This window comes from Amphiprion ocellaris, chromosome 18 (genome assembly GCF_022539595.1).
Source record: "Amphiprion ocellaris isolate individual 3 ecotype Okinawa chromosome 18, ASM2253959v1, whole genome shotgun sequence".
Lineage (NCBI taxonomy): Eukaryota > Metazoa > Chordata > Actinopteri > Pomacentridae > Amphiprion > Amphiprion ocellaris.
In genome coordinates, this window is record NC_072783.1 from 11,586,867 (window position 1) to 11,604,399 (window position 17,533).

The following is a 17,533-nucleotide window of genomic DNA, read 5'->3' on the forward strand; positions in this document are numbered from 1 at the left end:
ATTTCCCATTGCCAGATATAGCAGCCGGCATGAGGTCGCTGTAACCATGATGGGAACACTGTGTCAGTTACCTGCTGACGATCACATGACTGTGATCCTACTACAAAATGACTGATTTATCCATCAGAAATCATACAAGGAACAAATGATTAAACTGTGGGATGCTTCTGAGTCCCATCAATTCCTGCCGCCCGCTACATATTTAGGTCATGCAATGTAGCAAACCCCAGCCAGACAATGGTGAAGCTCCTGATGTTTCACAAAGCCTTTATTTACATTCAGCCGTCAGCCTTATTTTGAACACAAATTCACCTTTCTGTCCTTCACTCCTTTCTTCAGGAAACACCGTAAGAGCTTGTCTCCATCCCAGCTAGGCGCTTCTAAGTTTATACACATCCTTTGCTAGACAGCAACAGCGTGGAACCATTTTCTTTCATCTTCACGTGAATTTTCAGACTTCTCGGCAGCATCTTCGTCATGTCAAGAAACCACTTCTTAGATAAACACTTCCTGTGTGTGATTCGGTATAAATACATAACGTACACATGCATATCACATGCCTGTGTTCAGCACAAGGTCATTTTTTACTAAAGATTTCATCCATCGGAAATGATACATCAACTGAGCAGCCTTAGTGGAGTACTGCACTCTCTGAGTGCTTTTCTTGTTAGCAATTGCACCATTCCAAATTGTGCTTTTCATACTGGTAGTGACGACTGTGAATAACGTTGTAAGGAACAAATGCAAGTGACAGACAACTAGTGATCACTTTAACAGTGAGGTTAAGATTCTCATGTCTTCAAAGGTTGTTTTGTTTTCTGCATAGATGCTGAACTGCTGCATAGAGAGGAAGAGGGCCAGAGACGAAGTTCGCAAGACACTGGATAGCAGCAAAGACAGAGAACGTAGAGTGTCTGGAGGCTCCCAGAACAGCCGCCAAGCTCCAGAGTCTGCAGCATCTACGACCACATCTCAAGGAAAATCCTGGGACTCATGGAGCGACAGCGAGGATGAGTTCTTTGAGTGCCTCAGTGACCAAGGAGAGATCGAGGCTCCGCAAACTGATGGAGGAAAGGATGTCAGTAAGAGCAAAGCGGAGGGCAGACTGCACCCCTACAACAACATGACACTGCTCAACTCTACAGAGCCTCTCTATGTTCCTGTCACACAGGTCAGCTCGCTCACTCAAATGCACATAGATCTGAAATAAACACATATTATTATTACTCCGCCAATGAAGACAGCGGAGTTATGTGGCGATCGGCGTCTGTCTGTCTGTCTCTCTGTCTGTCTGTTAGCAACATTACTCACAAACGAAATAACCTATTTGGATGAAATTTTCAGGGAAGGCCAAAAATGACACAAGGACCAAGTGATTAGATTTTGGCAGTGATGCGGCTTATAGTCTGGATCCATGGATTTGTTAAAGATTTCTTTCTCATCCTGAGATAGCGACACGGCATCACTCGCATTATAACAGGAACGTGTTGATAAAAGCATGCAGGGGACCTTTTTGTAACAGGAGTTTATTATTATTATTATTTATCTATTTTTATGTTTTGCTTTTGATCACTGGAGTGAAGTTAGTTATTATTAATTAAATATGTTTTGGGTCCTCAGAATACCCTGTATCAAAAGTGGGTTCACACCTGTGCAAGATCACAAAATGTTAAATACAAATAATACACAGTTGTACAATAATCTTTGACTTTATATCCAGGGTGTCCCTAAAGTCTGGACACATACACTACCAGTCAAATGTTTGGACACACCTTCTCATTTAATGTTTTTTCTTCATTTTCATGACTATTTACATTGTAGATTCTCAGCGAAGGCATCAGAACTATGAATGAACACATGAAATTATTTAGTAAACAAAAAAGTGTGAAATAAGTCAAAACGTGTATTACATTTTAGATTCTTCCAAATAGCCATCCTTTGCTTTGATCACAGCTTTGCACACTCTTGGCATTCCCTGGATGAGCTTCATGAGGTAGTCACTGGAAATGGTTTTAACTTCACAGGTGAGCCTTGTCAAGGTTCATCTGTGGAATTTCTTGCCTTCTTAATGGGGTTGGACCATCAGTTGTGTTGTGCAGAAGAGAGGTTGGTACACAGTTGACAGCCCTATTTCTTATTAACTATAATTTTTATTGTCTCCACAGATTAAATGTGGCTTCTTCTCAGTGGGCTTGAAGGATGGACATATTGAAAGATAGGGTTGGGCTTAGGGAGGTGATTTTTTGGGTCGAGCATGAATTTTAGCCATGACCAGTTCTTTACTTTCAGCTGATATATTTGGTCATCCAGGATGGGGTTTGTCCATGACACTGCTTGTTTCTTTAAACTTTTTAACCACCTTCACCACTGTGGAAAAGCCAAGTAGAATCCTCCTTGAATGACATGCATTAAATTCATCTGCTATCTTTCGATGTGTCCATCCTTCACATCCACTAAGAAGTACCAGTTCAATTCTTTCTCCTTCCTACAAAGCCATATTTAATCTGTGGAGGCAAAAAAGCATTATAGTTAATGAGATTTTCTATGTGTCCACATTTTAGGGACACCCTGTATATTTAACAGCAGACAACTTAGGGTTACACTACAATAGCAACACAGTTCCCAAAGTACAACCTAAATGAGTACACTTGTGATCACTTGTGCAACAGTTACGCATTGATGGATAATTGCATAGTTGAAAAAGAACCCATGAACACCACATTTTTCTCAGTTCTGATCTGGGTTGTTTCTAACACAACATAGATCCACCTTGTAAGGAACAAGTATGAAACCAGATTTCAACTAACAACTAAATATAAGCTGAGACACAGCTGTAGAAGATGGAGGTGACTGAAGAGACATACTACAACAGTAGAAGGAGCAGGAACCATCCTCCAAAGTGGTACCACACACAGTTCGCTATTTACACACCCTTGTGTTGAAAAAGAAAGTGGTAAGTGTTTCTGATCCAGCACAGGGGTTGTCTGTAGAAATGCTCAAGGTTTCAGTGACTGCTCAGACACTGCAAAGGATGTTTCATGAAGTCAGTAAATGTGTCTAATATGAGGTTTCAGCAGTTTATGTTCAACAGGTGAAGCGGTATCTCCTGAAATAACAGCATTTTTTGGACAGCATTGCCTCTGCTGCAGCTCAGCCGAGACTGACTGAGCCACCTCTAAAATGTTATTAGTGAGTAAATGCACACACTGTAATGTGCACGTTTTACCTCCAGGAGCCTGCTCCAATGACAGAGGATCTGTTGGAGGAGCAGTCAGAGGTGCTGGCAAAGCTGGGCACGTCAGCTGAAGGCACCCACCTCCGGGCTCGGATGCAGAGCGCATGTCTGCTCTCCGACATGGAGTCCTTTAAGGTGAGACAGACGACACACACATCTACCGTCCACTTGTGTCCTGCACAGTGAAGTTATTTTTACAGTAGAACTCCTTACAACAAGTTGTCCATTGGTTGTAACATTGATTTAGACTTTAACCAGTGTTGAAAAACCCTCCCTGCTGCTTCTTGGACAAATAGACATTTTAAGTCTGTCCCTTGTAGTAATGCTGTACAATCTATAACTGATTTATGGAATACATCCAACTGTTTGCCACCTAGAAAATTCAGAAAACAGATTAGACAGATCACAGAAACCAAACCAAAATTTATAAAAACTAATGGAATAAAGTCATGGTGAATACCTCTTTCAGACACACAAAGAAGTTTGGGCTTCTTGGTGCAAGTTTGGTCCATGTTGGACTCATTTATTAGACATCTGTCATCCAACTTCACACTGTTTGCTAAACACCTGTTTAGTTCAATGTAGTCAGTGACTCACTTCATTATCACCAGAAAAAAATTTCGTTTCAGCTTCGCCTTTCTGTTTTTGTTTGTAAGCATGTTCCCTCTCTTAAGCCCTATTGGCACGGGATTAGTATTACCTCAGGACCAATGGTGATTTGTAATGATTGCGGAGGATGTCAGTGATTTTAATCCCGTGCGAATGCGACATGTCGGTAATTGGTAAAGTAAAAATTCCCCCGCAAGTTACCTACCATATTTCGTCAAACACAGACGTCCTGCGTGAATCTGCATCTCAGTTATTGGAGGATGTTTTTGTTGTTGTTTTTTTATTTTTGTATTGTGCGCCTTTTTCAAACTCTTTCCTGGTTTAATTATGGAGGCTGCGGTGGAAATTATTGACAGCATTTTAGGAGCAAATGCAGGAATAGCTGATGCACAACAGGTGCATGGACCTTTCACAGAGACGGCAAAATGAAATCAACAAGAAAAGGAAAATTTGGGAAGATACTGAGATGGATGACATGCGTAGCAACGTGCGATAAGCATATCTTTCAACAGGCGTAATACAAATGCCCTGTCGGCCCGTTATCCCGACAACGCTGCCCGCTTTTCTCAAGTCACGTTGCTGCTTTGACATATTTACTGTTGCCATGGCGACTACATGCCACATAAAAAGTGATCATTTTAACCCGAAACACAAGCTTCCCATAAACCTAACCAAGTGGTTTTTGTGCCCAAATCTAACAAGACCCTAACAATAGTGTTGTTACAACATAGGCTTTTTGCACATGGACGTGACAAAAGCGGATGTTGCGACATGCACAGATTTGACATCATACCCAGACTTTAATGTCAGTAAATTCGAGTAAAATACAGACTTTGCTTGTCCCGTGCGAATGCACTGCAAGAAACACAGACGTGGGGAGATCCCAGGTAATACTAATCTCGTGTGAATAGTACATTAAATACTTTTTTTTTCATCTGTCAACAGGCAGCCAACCCAGGCTGTGTTCTGGAGGACTTTGTGCGCTGGTACTCTCCCAGGGATTACGTGGAGGAGGAGGTGGTGGATGAGAAAGGTAACACAGTGGTGAAAGGCGAGCTTAGTCCCAGGATGAAGATCCCAGGCAACATGTGGGTGGAGGCTTGGGAGACAGCGAGGGTTACACCTGCACGCCGCCAGAGAAGACTTTTTGATGACACTAAGGAGGCAGAAAAGGTAATTTCAAGCATAGTTAAACACATGCAGCTGACATAGAAAATCTCTGTCTGAACCGAAAGGGCTGGAAAGCCGCTAGGAGGTGGGGCAGAGAGAGCTTCTAGCTTTCTTTGTGTTCACTCAATTGAGATGTCAACACAGAGGATGTGCTGCCATTAACTGGAACTTTTGTTAATTAAAAACAAAAATGCTGCTTATAAAATAATGATTTTGTCATTGCTAGTGCTCCAACTTGATAATGACTTCTCTTTAAAGTAGTATTTATGAGCCGTGATCAAATATTACTCTACAGGGTGTCCCTAAAGTCCTGACACACAGGAAATCTCATTAACTAAATTTTTTTTGCCTCCACAGATTAAATTGAAAGATTAAATTCATCTGCTATCTTTCGATATGTCCATCCTTCATGTCCACTGAGAAGTACCAGATCAACTCTTTCTTCTTTCCACAAAGCCATAATTAATCTGTGGAGGCAAAAAAAATATATATATATTTAAGGAGATTTCCTATGTGTTCAGACTTTTGGGACACCCTGTACCTCTGGCATCTTACAACAGAAAAACATGTACATGAGAGTCCAGTTGCATTAAACACAGTGTATGTGATGACAGGGAGTGGAGAATGACTGAACGGATGTTTGATAGAGAAAAACTACTTTTGCTATGTACATCGTAAGCCAAATGCTTTTCAGGACTGGCAGATGGAAAAAGGAATGCTTTAAATCACATGTTTGAACACACCTTGAGGGCACTGGCCAGTGTTCCCTCTAAGAGGGGCTGTTTGAACGGTAAAAATATCTTCTTTTAACAATACATTTCTGCACATTTTGTCCTACATGAACCAGATGAGCCACATTTGCCTTGTAAATCATCCATCCATCCACACATCCATCCATTATCTATACACCGCTTAATCCGAATTAGGGTCGTGGTGGCGCTGGAGTCTATCCCAGCTGACTTAAAGCGAAGGCAGGGGACACCCAGACAGGTCACCAATCTATCACAGGGCTACACATAGAGACAAACAGTCACACTTGGATTCACACCTAGGGACAATTTAGAGTTACCAATTAACCTCAGCATGTTTTGGACTGTGGGAGGAAGCCGGAGAACCTGGAGAAAACCCACACATGCACAGGGAGAACATGTAAACTCTATGCCGAAATATCCCAGACCCTGGCCGAGATGCGAACCGGGGATCTTCTAGCTGTAAGGTGACGGTGCAAGCCACCGATCCACTGTGCAGTCCCTTTGTGAAAACATTGGTACTGGTACCTCGCACATTGCATTACATACCAGCAAGTATTATACAAAAAAATGCATCATGAACATGTTTTGTATGTCACTGCAAAATTCAGAAATTCAAGGTACCAGTACCAATGTTTTCCCTCAATTTAAAACGAAAGCCACGTAAATGGGCAAAGTTAAACCTGGGATTTGATTGTCTTTTTAGGTTCTACACTATTTGGCAATGCAGAAACCTGCAGATGTGGCCTGCCACCTCCTGCCCTGTATGATCCACGCTGCTATTCTGAAGTTGAAGGAGGAAGGTGAGTCATCTTTGTTTGGTCAAAAACTTATGACATCAAACAGTACCTTATTTTTCTGGTGGTTGGGAGCAACTCTAAATAGAGCTGATATGCAAAAACTACAAAACGTCCATCTTAAAATCAAATGAACATACCATATATTATAGAGGTCGACCGATATGGGATTTTCAACGGCCGATGCCGATACCGATTTTTTAAAAAATTTTCCGCCGATGGCCGATATCTAAAGCCGATTGTAGAAGCCGATTTTTAAGGCCGATATCCTTTTTTTTTGAAAGCACATCGATTACAAAAGGCAATTTAAACACTAAAAGTATATACATGTATATATTACAAATTAAATACACTAGTAGAACTCTAACATTTATTGAACACAGAAAGTGAAAAAGTACAATAACATAAAAAAATACTTAAAGTTTACAAAAAATACAATTAAAAAGTAACCTGAAAGTGGTTAGGGTTAGGCTTGTTGTTGCCTGGCTCACTCGCTCCGCTCATGCTCCGCTCTCTGAGTGCCGGAGGTCCTTCTAAGGGAAAAGCGGTTGCGGCAGCTGCCCGTACGGGTGCCTGATCACAAATCGGCTTTTTATTTGTAAATATCGGCCGATGGCCGATTTTGAAAGAAGTCCATATATCAGCCCAAAATATCGGCCGGCCGATATATCGGTCTACCTCTAATATATTATGAGTAATTCTCAACACATAACTCATTTTTCCATGTCCGCCCTTCCTCATGGCTTGAACTGGTCACTTTCTTTCTGTTTATCTTGCAACCTTTGACATCGTTTTCTCCTCTGCTCTGTCTGTCCCTCTCTAACAGAGTCAGTAGAAGACATTCCATCAGTCAAAAAAAACATTCAGCAGACTATATCTCAAGCCAGCAAGCTGCTTCACCCCCCAAACCGGGACTACAAGAAGTTAGAGGTCAGTGACAACTGTGTTAAAATTTTCACAGGAAAATCTTTGATGTGGTCTCAGACTTTTGGACCCAACTGTTTCTCAAAACCTTTTACAACATTTCAATTCATTACAATCTCTAGAAGTCAGTTTTGATAGCATTTAAATTAATTGATGATATAAATGTGGAAATATATAGATTGACAGATATCATAATTGATCTCTTAAGAGCCCTGGTCTGAATTAACTCTGCTCTGGTTACTCCACCAAGGAACACCATTTACACACCAATTTGGCATTGGTCTGTCTGTCTGTCTGTCTGTCTGTCTGTCTGTCTGTCTGTCTGTCTGTCTGTCTGTCTGTCTGTCTGCCTCATTGCTCAAAAACAGACTAATGAATTTGGATGAAATTTTCAGGGAAGGTCAGAAATGACACAAGGACCAAGTGATTAGATTTTAGCAGTGATGTGGCTTATAGTCTGGATCCATGGGTTTGTTAAAGATTTCTGTGTCATTGTGAGATAGCAGCACAGCGTCACTGCAACTGCTGCCTGCTAACCATCACATGATTGCGATCCTACTACAAATCAACTGCTGTGGACTTACCATGACTTATCCATCGGAAATGATACAAGGAAAAATTGATTCAACTGTGTGGATGTTTCCGAGTCCCGTCAATTCCCGCCGCCCGCAACATATTTAGCTCACACGATTTGGTATCCGTACATAACGTACACATGCATAACAGGCCTGTACTCAGTGCAAGGTCATTTTGTTTGTGGGTACATCTATATTAAATGACCACATTCTATATTGCCGTGATTTCTGATCATCAATAACTCATAAAGAAATGTTGCATTTCCAAAAAAACAAAAATGTTGCATTTCTGACAATGCCATACGGGCGAATGAACAGCCTTGGGAGAATACTGCTCTCTGAGTTCTTTTCTAGTTGTTAAAGTGTTCGTTAAAGCACATTCCTGCAGTTCTGACAGCCTACATATGTGGGATCTTTCTCTCTGTGCAGGATTTCATTAACCAGCTGATGGTTATGGAGATTGCCATCACCCGAGCTCGGTCACTCAAGGCCAAGTTTTCTGTAAGTGAGGATGAAAAGGGAGAGGACACAGATGAGCTGGAGAAGTAAGTCGCATTTCAGTCAACAAAACAAGCCGTTTTTAGCAAAAGGTTACACAGTTTGAGCAAAAACACTGTTGTCTGTTTACTTTTTCAATCAAAAGTTTGGACGTACCTATTATTTTGGGGTTTTTTTTCTTCATTTTTTCAATTTAAAAATAGTATAAGTAATGAAAAAAACCTTTTATGAGTAGGTGTACCCAAACTTTTGACTGGGGCCGTTTTATTAGCTTAGCTTTGTAAGCTCGGTAATGTTTTTTAATTTCACCTCCACTGTCTTAGTTTGTGTGTGTGGACATATGTCCCTAAACTTGATTGAAAGTATGGCACTTGGTGAATGTTTTCCTCCAGGTTTGTGAGCTCCCTGCTGGAAGAGCCAGAGGTGGCAGTGATTGGAGCTGGCCAAGGCCCAGCCGGCAGCATCATCCACAGACTGTTTATCAACTCTCAGAGGGTAGGAAGTCCCGGTCACTCTCCCTCCTATTTTTGTGACATTGTTTACCAACGCCTGTTACCTCTGGTTTAGTGTCCCAACAGCCTTGACAGTCACAGAGACAGAGATTTACATTGGAATTATAAGACAGACCTCATCTAGAATGTTACTCCTTCTGGAGCAACATGTTGCTACGTGTATATGGTGTCTTGCAGGCAACTTGAAGTACAAAGTGAAATACATGAAGTTGCTGTATCCAATGCACCAAATAGTATCAGCATCATACTGACTCTTTATATAAATCAGGTATCAGCTACTGATTTTATTCAGTATCGCTATTATCAGTATCATATGCTCTTCCTTAGCATAACAGGATATCAAACGCTCTTGATGCAATTATGTGCTTTTTCTTTTAAGTTGTACATTTTGTGTTGTTTTTCTCCCTGCTGCTTGAATCAAGTTGGCTGACTTCACCAGTGATGAGGTAACCATGAGCAATAAGACTCTCCCTCCCAGCCACCTCCCAGCCCTGTAGTGACACTGCAATGTCAAATACACACACACACACACACACACACACACACACACACACACACACACACACACACACACACACACACACACACACACACACACACAGGTATTGTGTGTCTGTCTGTTGCGATTTCTGTCTGTAAGCTGATGAACCCACTAAGCATAATGTGCAACTCCTCAGTTCCACTCAGCTCTACGGAGCATTTTAGCATCTTTTACTGTACGATCTTATTTTTACTTATTTTAGCTTGTAAACTCCACTTTGAGCAGCAGGCATCTGTTCAGTGAAAAAGCTGTATCCTGAAACCCAATGTGAAGAACCAGCTGGAAAATATGGAGAATAAATGGACTTACACTACCATTCAAAAGTTTGGGGTCACTTGAATGACTTGAAATGTTCTTATTTTTTCAAGAAAAGCAGTTTTTTTTTAATGAAGATAGCAATAAATGAATCATAAATTCATTCTAGACATTGTGGTAAATGACTTTTATAGCTGGAAATGGCTGATTTTTAATGGAATATCTCCATAGGGGTACAGAGGAACATTTCCAGCAACCATCACTCCTGTGTTCTGATGCTACATTGTGTTAGCTAATGGTGTTGAAAGGCTAATTGATGATTAGAAAACCGTTGTGCAGTTATGTCAGCACATGAATAAACGAGTGAGTTTTCATGGAAAACATGAAATTGACTGTTTGACCCCAAACTTTTGAATAGTAGTGTATGCAGACCAAACCCAAGCTGAAAGGAGAGATTGAACAGATGGACACAAATACGCAAAACTCATGCTAAATATTGCTCTGTGTCAACTGGATGTAGAGGTGCAATGCTGAAACAACTTTGATGATACTAGTTGTGCATTGACAGTATAAAAGCATTACATGAAGTCATTTTGTATTACTGCTCCTGTTTGTTGAATATACAAATATATGTAGAGCACATGCAAATGTGTGCAGATCTTGACTATATAAAACACAAATAGCTTCGATTCATTTTCACATGCAGCCACTTAATATCGCAGATTTCTCTTTCTAACAAACTTTAACAGAGTGCCCATATTTTATCTTCATTTTCTCTCACATTTCTCTGATGTGACCTGCTTTGAATCAGGGTGTATTTGGTGACATGGAGGTTTGCATATCAAGCTGTTCTACATGTGCTAGCTGTAGTCGTGTTGCCCCGTGTTGCACATAGAGAAAGCTGTCTTAATTTCCTGTAGTTCCAGTTATCTACTTTGTGTCTCTGTACTCCTGACCAGTACATACCTACCAGATATAATTATTCAAGAAGCACATAGAAGCTTTTAGTTTTTATTTATTTATTGCACGCTGGGTTTTACCTTCATAACTCTGACCTTGGTCATGACCACCTTATAGGGGTTTCTGATCACTATCTATAAAGCCACATTTTTGACTCATTTCACATACAAAGATAAGCAGCAGGTTAATAAATGCTTTGTCGTCCATTATATAACATACAATTTACATATTAAAACTTCATTTTTAGTCCCAAATGGAAAGTTAGATAGTTGTCCTTTCCAATACACATAAATTAAAGGCCAGAAAAACGGCCCAGTCCCATGTGATTCAAAGACTGGACGGGATCTGAATGGATCAAAGGATAATTCCATCAAGAACTGGTACTTTACTCTGTCTGTAGAGTTTTGATGTTTTTGCTCGTGTTAATTTTCTCTGATTGCGCTGATTCTCTCTCAAGACATGAAATTTAGGTTGTCTAGAGATTTGAAATTGTCCATAGATGTGAAGGCTGCTGCTACTGTCTGTCACTATAATACTTTGTGATACTACATGTAATACATTATGTTGGCGTCCATTTAATAGGTTAGCTTGTTCAAGAGCTCCAAACCGGTCAAATGTTACAGTACAGGTCATATAGGAAGCAAATTATTCTGCTAGTTATTTATGATGGAGACATCATATCTAGTAGTCACTAGGTATACACTACCGTTCTAAAGTTTGGGGTCACTTAGAAATGTCCTTATTTTTGAAAACAGCAGTATTTTTTTCAGTGAAGATAACATTAAATGAATCATAAATCAAGTCTAGACACTTGATGTGGTAAATGACTATTCTAGCTGGAAAGGGCTGATTTTTTAATGAAATATCTACATAGGGGTATAGTGGAACATTTCCAGCAACCATCACTCCTGTGTTCTAATGCTGCATTGTGTCAGCTAATGGAGTTGAAAGGCTGGAGTTGGGTGACCCCAAACTTTTGAACAGTAGCATAAATATTTGGTTAGAACTCATTGACAACTTACTAGTGAGTGTGAGGTAATCCAATCTAAATTACATTGGTAAAATATGACAACAACCAGTAACTAAACTAGATGTCAGCTGGAACATGTTACATGTTTCTTGTTGGTGTAGCTGCACTGATAAATGCAACAATTTTGCTGTAGTTAGAAACAGTGGTTCTTCCTCAACTAGTGAAATAACTCAAGTTGAAGTTGAAACCAAGCATTCAGTTGATCATGATGTTTGTCATCACGATCTACTGAGAAAAATCCTGTACTTCCCCACGTGCAGTGGTTGCCTGTGATCATCAAGCTGCTAGTATGACTAGAAACAAGATGTCCCATGATAGCTAGTCTAGTGTGCATGTAACCATCCTGACACTGTTTCACCCCATGTGTTTCCCATTTTCTCCTTCATGGAAAGATCACTCCATGTGTGGCCTGTTGCACCAGTTAGACTCACAACATTTGGTTTTAAGAGTATTGTTTCGAGGAGCTGGACCAAGATGTTTGTTTGAAAATGCAAACAGTTTTCCAACTAAACCCTTTCTTCATTGAACAAAACAAGCCAAAGTTCACAAATGGTAATGTCTAAAGACAACAGAAGTGCTTGTAGTCTGAAATCAGGCCTGCATTCGAACATGGTTAGCTTAGCCTCAGACACTGGAGAAATAGCAAGTTGTAATACTGGAGTAATTCAGCCTTACATGTTGGAACAAGAAGCTACTTCTGTAGAAGAATAATGATACAGAAAGCTCCACCCTGCAAGCTGACAGATTGGTTCCTCACGTCTGTTACATATGAAGCCCTGGAAGTCTGAATCCATGTTTTTGAGGCTGTTGCTGGTACACTGCAGTTTCTAATGCTTGGCCATGGAGTTGACTGCTTATTTCACTCAACAAAGCTTAATTATTTCTGGAGGGGGATTTAAGGTAGCACAGGAAAGCAGCTCACCTGGCTCTGTGCAAACTTAAAACACAGACTTACCAATACCTCTAAGCTAAGTAGGTAAGCAATCTGTCTTTGTGTTGTTTTAGCTAGTACACAAACAGGAAGTCGGGTTTGTAGTTTTGTGGGCCAATTTAGAGTGACCAGCCTGCAAAGAAAGACAGCTTTCACAAGAATCATTTCAAACAGTTTGACCCATCTTTGTACAGAAATCTGATCTGCTCTTTAGGACATCATACCAGACATATTAAACACATTTAAACAACAGTTCATAGTTTGTTTAATCAGACTTGGCTTATTTTAAACTATCCCCGTCTCCCTCTCTCCACTGAAGCACCCTCCGTTGCAAAAATAAAACATGATGGACCATACTTTCGACATGGTAATATGAACAAGGCAGTAATCATGGGTTTACAGTTATTAAATGTACATTATGAAATGCCTCTAGAAATATTTGAAGTCATGGTTTCAATGTTTATTTTCTGTTCTGCCATTTCCTGTCAGCAATTGCCACCCAAGTTTATCCTGTCACATGCTGAGAATAGTAAAGGTAGTCAGTTTATTTTGGACCTCTTATAGTTTGTCTAATAATCAGAGACTCACATATTTTTCTATTGTGCTTTTTAAATATCTCTTTTTTTAAATTTCCGGATCATCTACTATGTTTCCGTTGTTCCTCATTTAATCCGGAATCTTTCCATTTTGAATTCTTTCATCTGCCATGTTAATAATTTACCAGAATTTTTACCTTGGTCATAAAATGTTAAAGTTTGAGGAGACTGGATCCTGCCTCTCCAGATGATCTTTTTTAGTTCAAGATTTTCTTCAGGGTTCTGATTCCAGTTGTTCCCTTTTCTGTCTCGGCTTACAAGACGTAGAAGTTGTAAAATTTATTCGAAGTTCCTTGAATGCATCCTATTCACCACATGCTGATGTTTAGGCTGTGTTTTGGTTTCCATCCAAGTACATAAATCAACATGTTGGACAATCCAGTATTAATATTGTCATAGCAGCATTGCGTATCTTAAAGGTTAATCCAGCAAAGATCTGAGTTCACCTGTTTGTTTAATAATTCCTAAGTGAGTAGTCTAATCCCATCAGGGTAGATTTGGAATTTTTTTTTTTTTATATTTTTTTAAATCTCAAATAGAATACTAATATAATACATGTCTGTACTGTGTTTTAATGTTATTGGATTCCATCTTGCTCCTGGAAATACTAAAGCTACACTACATTAGAACTCCAAAAGTGTTTTTAATTTGTGTCTAAGAAAAAGAAAAGGACCAAATTAAAGTATAAAAAAAAATATCCAAATGCTGTTTCCACGTTTGCTGTAAATTAAAATGACAAGCTGTTTTTTTTTTTAACCAAACTTGACTGGCTTTGTGGTGTTAAAGCTATATTTGTGAGCTGTTTTCTGAGTCATGTTGTTAGTTGGAACCACTGGCTTGGTGTGCAACAGCCATGTAAGGAAGTACTGAGGACAGACTAACGTGAAGTTTACTTTAATGTCATCGTTAATTGAAAAAGAAAGTTACTTGGTGTTGCTCGCCTACTTGTGTTTTGTTTTATCTATAACTGGTGCATCAGGCTGCAGCTTTTTTAAGCTACATCTTCTCCTACCCATCGATGCTAGTCTTCACACTTCACCTTCTTGCTGGTTTCACATTTCCCCCTCCGCTCCCCCTTTAGGCTGCCCTCCTGGCACCGATGGACGAGGACTTGGGCCCTGACAGGAAGCTGCCTGGACGGAGCAGTAAAGTAGCAGACTTCCCTCCTCCAGCAGGCCGAGAGATTCTGCTGCGAACATGCGTTCCTCGACCAGCTCCGTACTCCAAAGCTCTGCCTCAGCGGCTCTTCTGTGTGATGATGAGGGATGAGTTCAGACTGGCTGGGGCTTTCTCCACAGATACGTCCTTCTTCTAGGAACCACGGTCCATTTGTAAATAATATTTCACTTTATAAACCAAGAACTAGAGGTTCATTCAAGGACACGGGGCGGTGCATTATAATGCTAAGTGCGGTATTGGTTGGTTAGTTTGGATGTTTGCTCAAATGGTCTCATTAAGGCATGACGTTTCCCTGTTGGCTACATATTAGGGCTCGGCTGATGTGGATTTTGCAGGGCTGATATCAGTACCAGTTATTACTAATCAATTGATAATCCATATTTAGAACTGATATACATTTTCCGTAAAAATAAAATCTTGGTGTCAAAATGTAGAATAACTCAAACTTCAACAGAAAACTGTGTTTATTTTCCTTTATTTATTTTTATTTTACATATTTGATTAACGGACAACTTCATCTTTTACCTTTCAGTGCTGATAGGCTGTTACTCTTCAGGTGTAACCAATCAGATAGTGCCGTGGGCAGGACATCGCTTAATACCACAACGTGATCACTACAGATAAAGACAGGAAACTGACGAGAAGTAGTGCGTTTTTAAATTAATTTATTTTATCTGGAATTGGCTAATAAATGTAACGACACCAATAATCAGAAAACCACAGAAGATTGTATCTGATAAACAGCCGAGCCGATAATCAGTCGACCCCTGCTCTAGCCAGTACCCTAATGAGCTCTGTTGTCTGGAAAAAGTGAGGAAGATGTTGCTGTATTTCGCTTTATTTGGTCTTAATCCTCTATTAAGGCATGGCCTAACTCCATATCTCTAGCCAATATGAAAATGTAAGCCATGAAAAAATAAGACACTGCTTCATTTCACTTTAATTTGAATATTTCAGTTTGCCAGATGAAGCTCTATGTACCCATGTAGACTCCATGAACAGCTGACAGCTGGAATTTCACTGTAAACCTTTTTCAAAGACTTGGAAGCTAGTGCTAAAGTTACGTGTTTGGAGGTCTGGATGAACATCCTTTCATCCTCACTACACTAGATATAAGCATCTATCTATGAATCTATCTATCTCCACCTTTTCATTTCTGCCTTGTCCATGCCAAAATTCTACACTGCTATTTTTCACACTTCTGTGCTGCATAAAACAGGGATGTCATCAAGGATATGAGTGTAGGACACATGAATTATATTGGTGGTTATCAAGTAGCATTTAATGAGCTGCAGTAATGTCATTTTGCTTCAATTGTCATCTTAAAATATTTTAATAAATAAAACTAAATGAATCTTAATGAAACTCAGTGTCTGTGTACTTTATCACAATTCCCCAATGTATTTCTCTCTATTATCTCCAACATGTACAGTACCTACTGTCAAGCATGGTGGAGGCAGTATCATGGTTTGGGGATGCATGAGTGCTGCTGGTGTTGGTCATCTCACTGTCTGATGGCACATTGAACTCTGCCAACTATTGTGCCATTCTCCAAACCCACATGCTCCCTTCTGTTCCATCAAGGTCAAACTGGATGTTTCAACAAGATAATGCCCCTTGCCACATCCAGGGCCAGTAGAACTTGGCTACAGGAGCACAGTGTCCAGGTCTTAGAGTCCCCGGACATGAGCCCCATTGAAAATCTGTGGTGGATTATGAGAAGGTCTGTTTCAAAGCATAAACCAAAAAATTTAGAAGACTTAAAAGCAGTAATTCAATAAGAACAGGACAAGATTAGCCCTCAACAGTGGGAAAGGCTGGTGGGGAACATGCCAGCCAGGATTAGAGCTCTGCTGTGTGCTAATGGCAGGACTACTAAATATTGATTTGATGATGAGATGGTTTATTTTTTTAAATTTTGAACACATTCTGTTATTTGTTGACTTTGAAACCAACCATGTTGAGAACTGACATATTGAAGCTGTCAAGAATTTAGTTTTGTTCGCTTTTCTTGTAAACAATTAAAAAAAAAAAAGATTTGTTTGTGTCTGTCTAATGCAGCCACACTTTTTGAAACACAAAAAAAGATTTTTTTTGTATTTTGTAGCACTCACTCTGCAATAGTTCATTGTTGGCCATCAGGAACCCCAACATGAACAGACAACTGCCAATCAGTCACAATCAGTCACTTCCATAGTATTGAACCTCCTCACTGTCACTCACAATACCTGAGCCAATCACCTGCAGTCTTTCCCACCTGGAATCCACCTCTGTTCCTTTGTTTGCAGCACATCCAGCTTCAGTCAGTCACACACAACAGTCACTTGAACAGCAGGATCACTCCACACCACTCAGCTCTGAAAAACCATTCACTTTTCACAGCCTGGAATCCTGGAAATCACAGCATGAAGGAAAGCCTTCACCACTGCAACCATGCCTTCGGATTTTTGGATGCCACCAACATGAACCAAACATTCGTGCTGAACATTGGTTAGGCTTCGATGGATAATTTGGATTGATGGCGAGCTACCCTTGAACGAACTGAAAACATTCTGAGAAGATTCACCCCTTCACCCACCCACTCATTGGCAGGCCTCAAGCCTCACAGCTGCATCCCTTCCCCAGTGGTGTGGTAGGACTTGTTTCAACTTGTTTCATGGGCTTGTTTCATGGATGAATTACTTTGATTAACACCCCATTGGCAACATTGGAAACACATTCACCTGAATCAAGAACTGCTGTTGTATTACTGACATTGAACATAGCACATAGTCACTTTAAATTGTTTAAAGTGAAGCGGCTTTATTGTGATTGAATTGATTGAATGACAGGTGAGGGTTTGATTTTTCTGATTCAGATTTTCTGTTAATGTTTTGTTTTATTATTTTGATCATTGTTTTCGGTCCGTGTATATTTTGGCAATTGGATTTTCCGTCCTGAAACGGGTATTGAAAAACAAAAAAAATGAGTGG

General features: G+C 40.0%; 1 protein-coding gene across 3 annotated transcripts in view; it reads left to right on the forward strand.

Moving 5' to 3' along the window:
* rab3gap1 (RAB3 GTPase activating protein subunit 1) overlaps positions 1 to 15,926 on the forward strand; it is a 37,193-nt gene extending 21,267 nt beyond the window's left edge. Inside the window, exons 17-26 of one of the 3 annotated variants that reach the window (XM_055004752.1) lie at positions 827 to 1,171; positions 3,233 to 3,370; positions 4,790 to 5,017; positions 6,470 to 6,566; positions 7,387 to 7,490; positions 8,489 to 8,604; positions 8,950 to 9,052; positions 9,492 to 9,515; positions 10,677 to 10,697; positions 14,464 to 15,926. In XM_055004752.1, the coding sequence (XP_054860727.1) occupies positions 827 to 1,171; positions 3,233 to 3,370; positions 4,790 to 5,017; positions 6,470 to 6,566; positions 7,387 to 7,490; positions 8,489 to 8,604; positions 8,950 to 9,052; positions 9,492 to 9,515; positions 10,677 to 10,697; positions 14,464 to 14,697 (1,410 nt within the window). In that variant the 3' untranslated portion in view covers positions 14,698 to 15,926. The remainder of the gene's footprint in view (positions 1 to 826; positions 1,172 to 3,232; positions 3,371 to 4,789; positions 5,018 to 6,469; positions 6,567 to 7,386; positions 7,491 to 8,488; positions 8,605 to 8,949; positions 9,053 to 9,491; positions 9,516 to 10,676; positions 10,698 to 14,463) is intronic. The other 2 variants (XM_055004753.1, XM_055004754.1) reach the window with 2 other exon arrangements.
* The last annotated feature ends 1,607 nt before the right edge of the window (positions 15,927 to 17,533 follow it).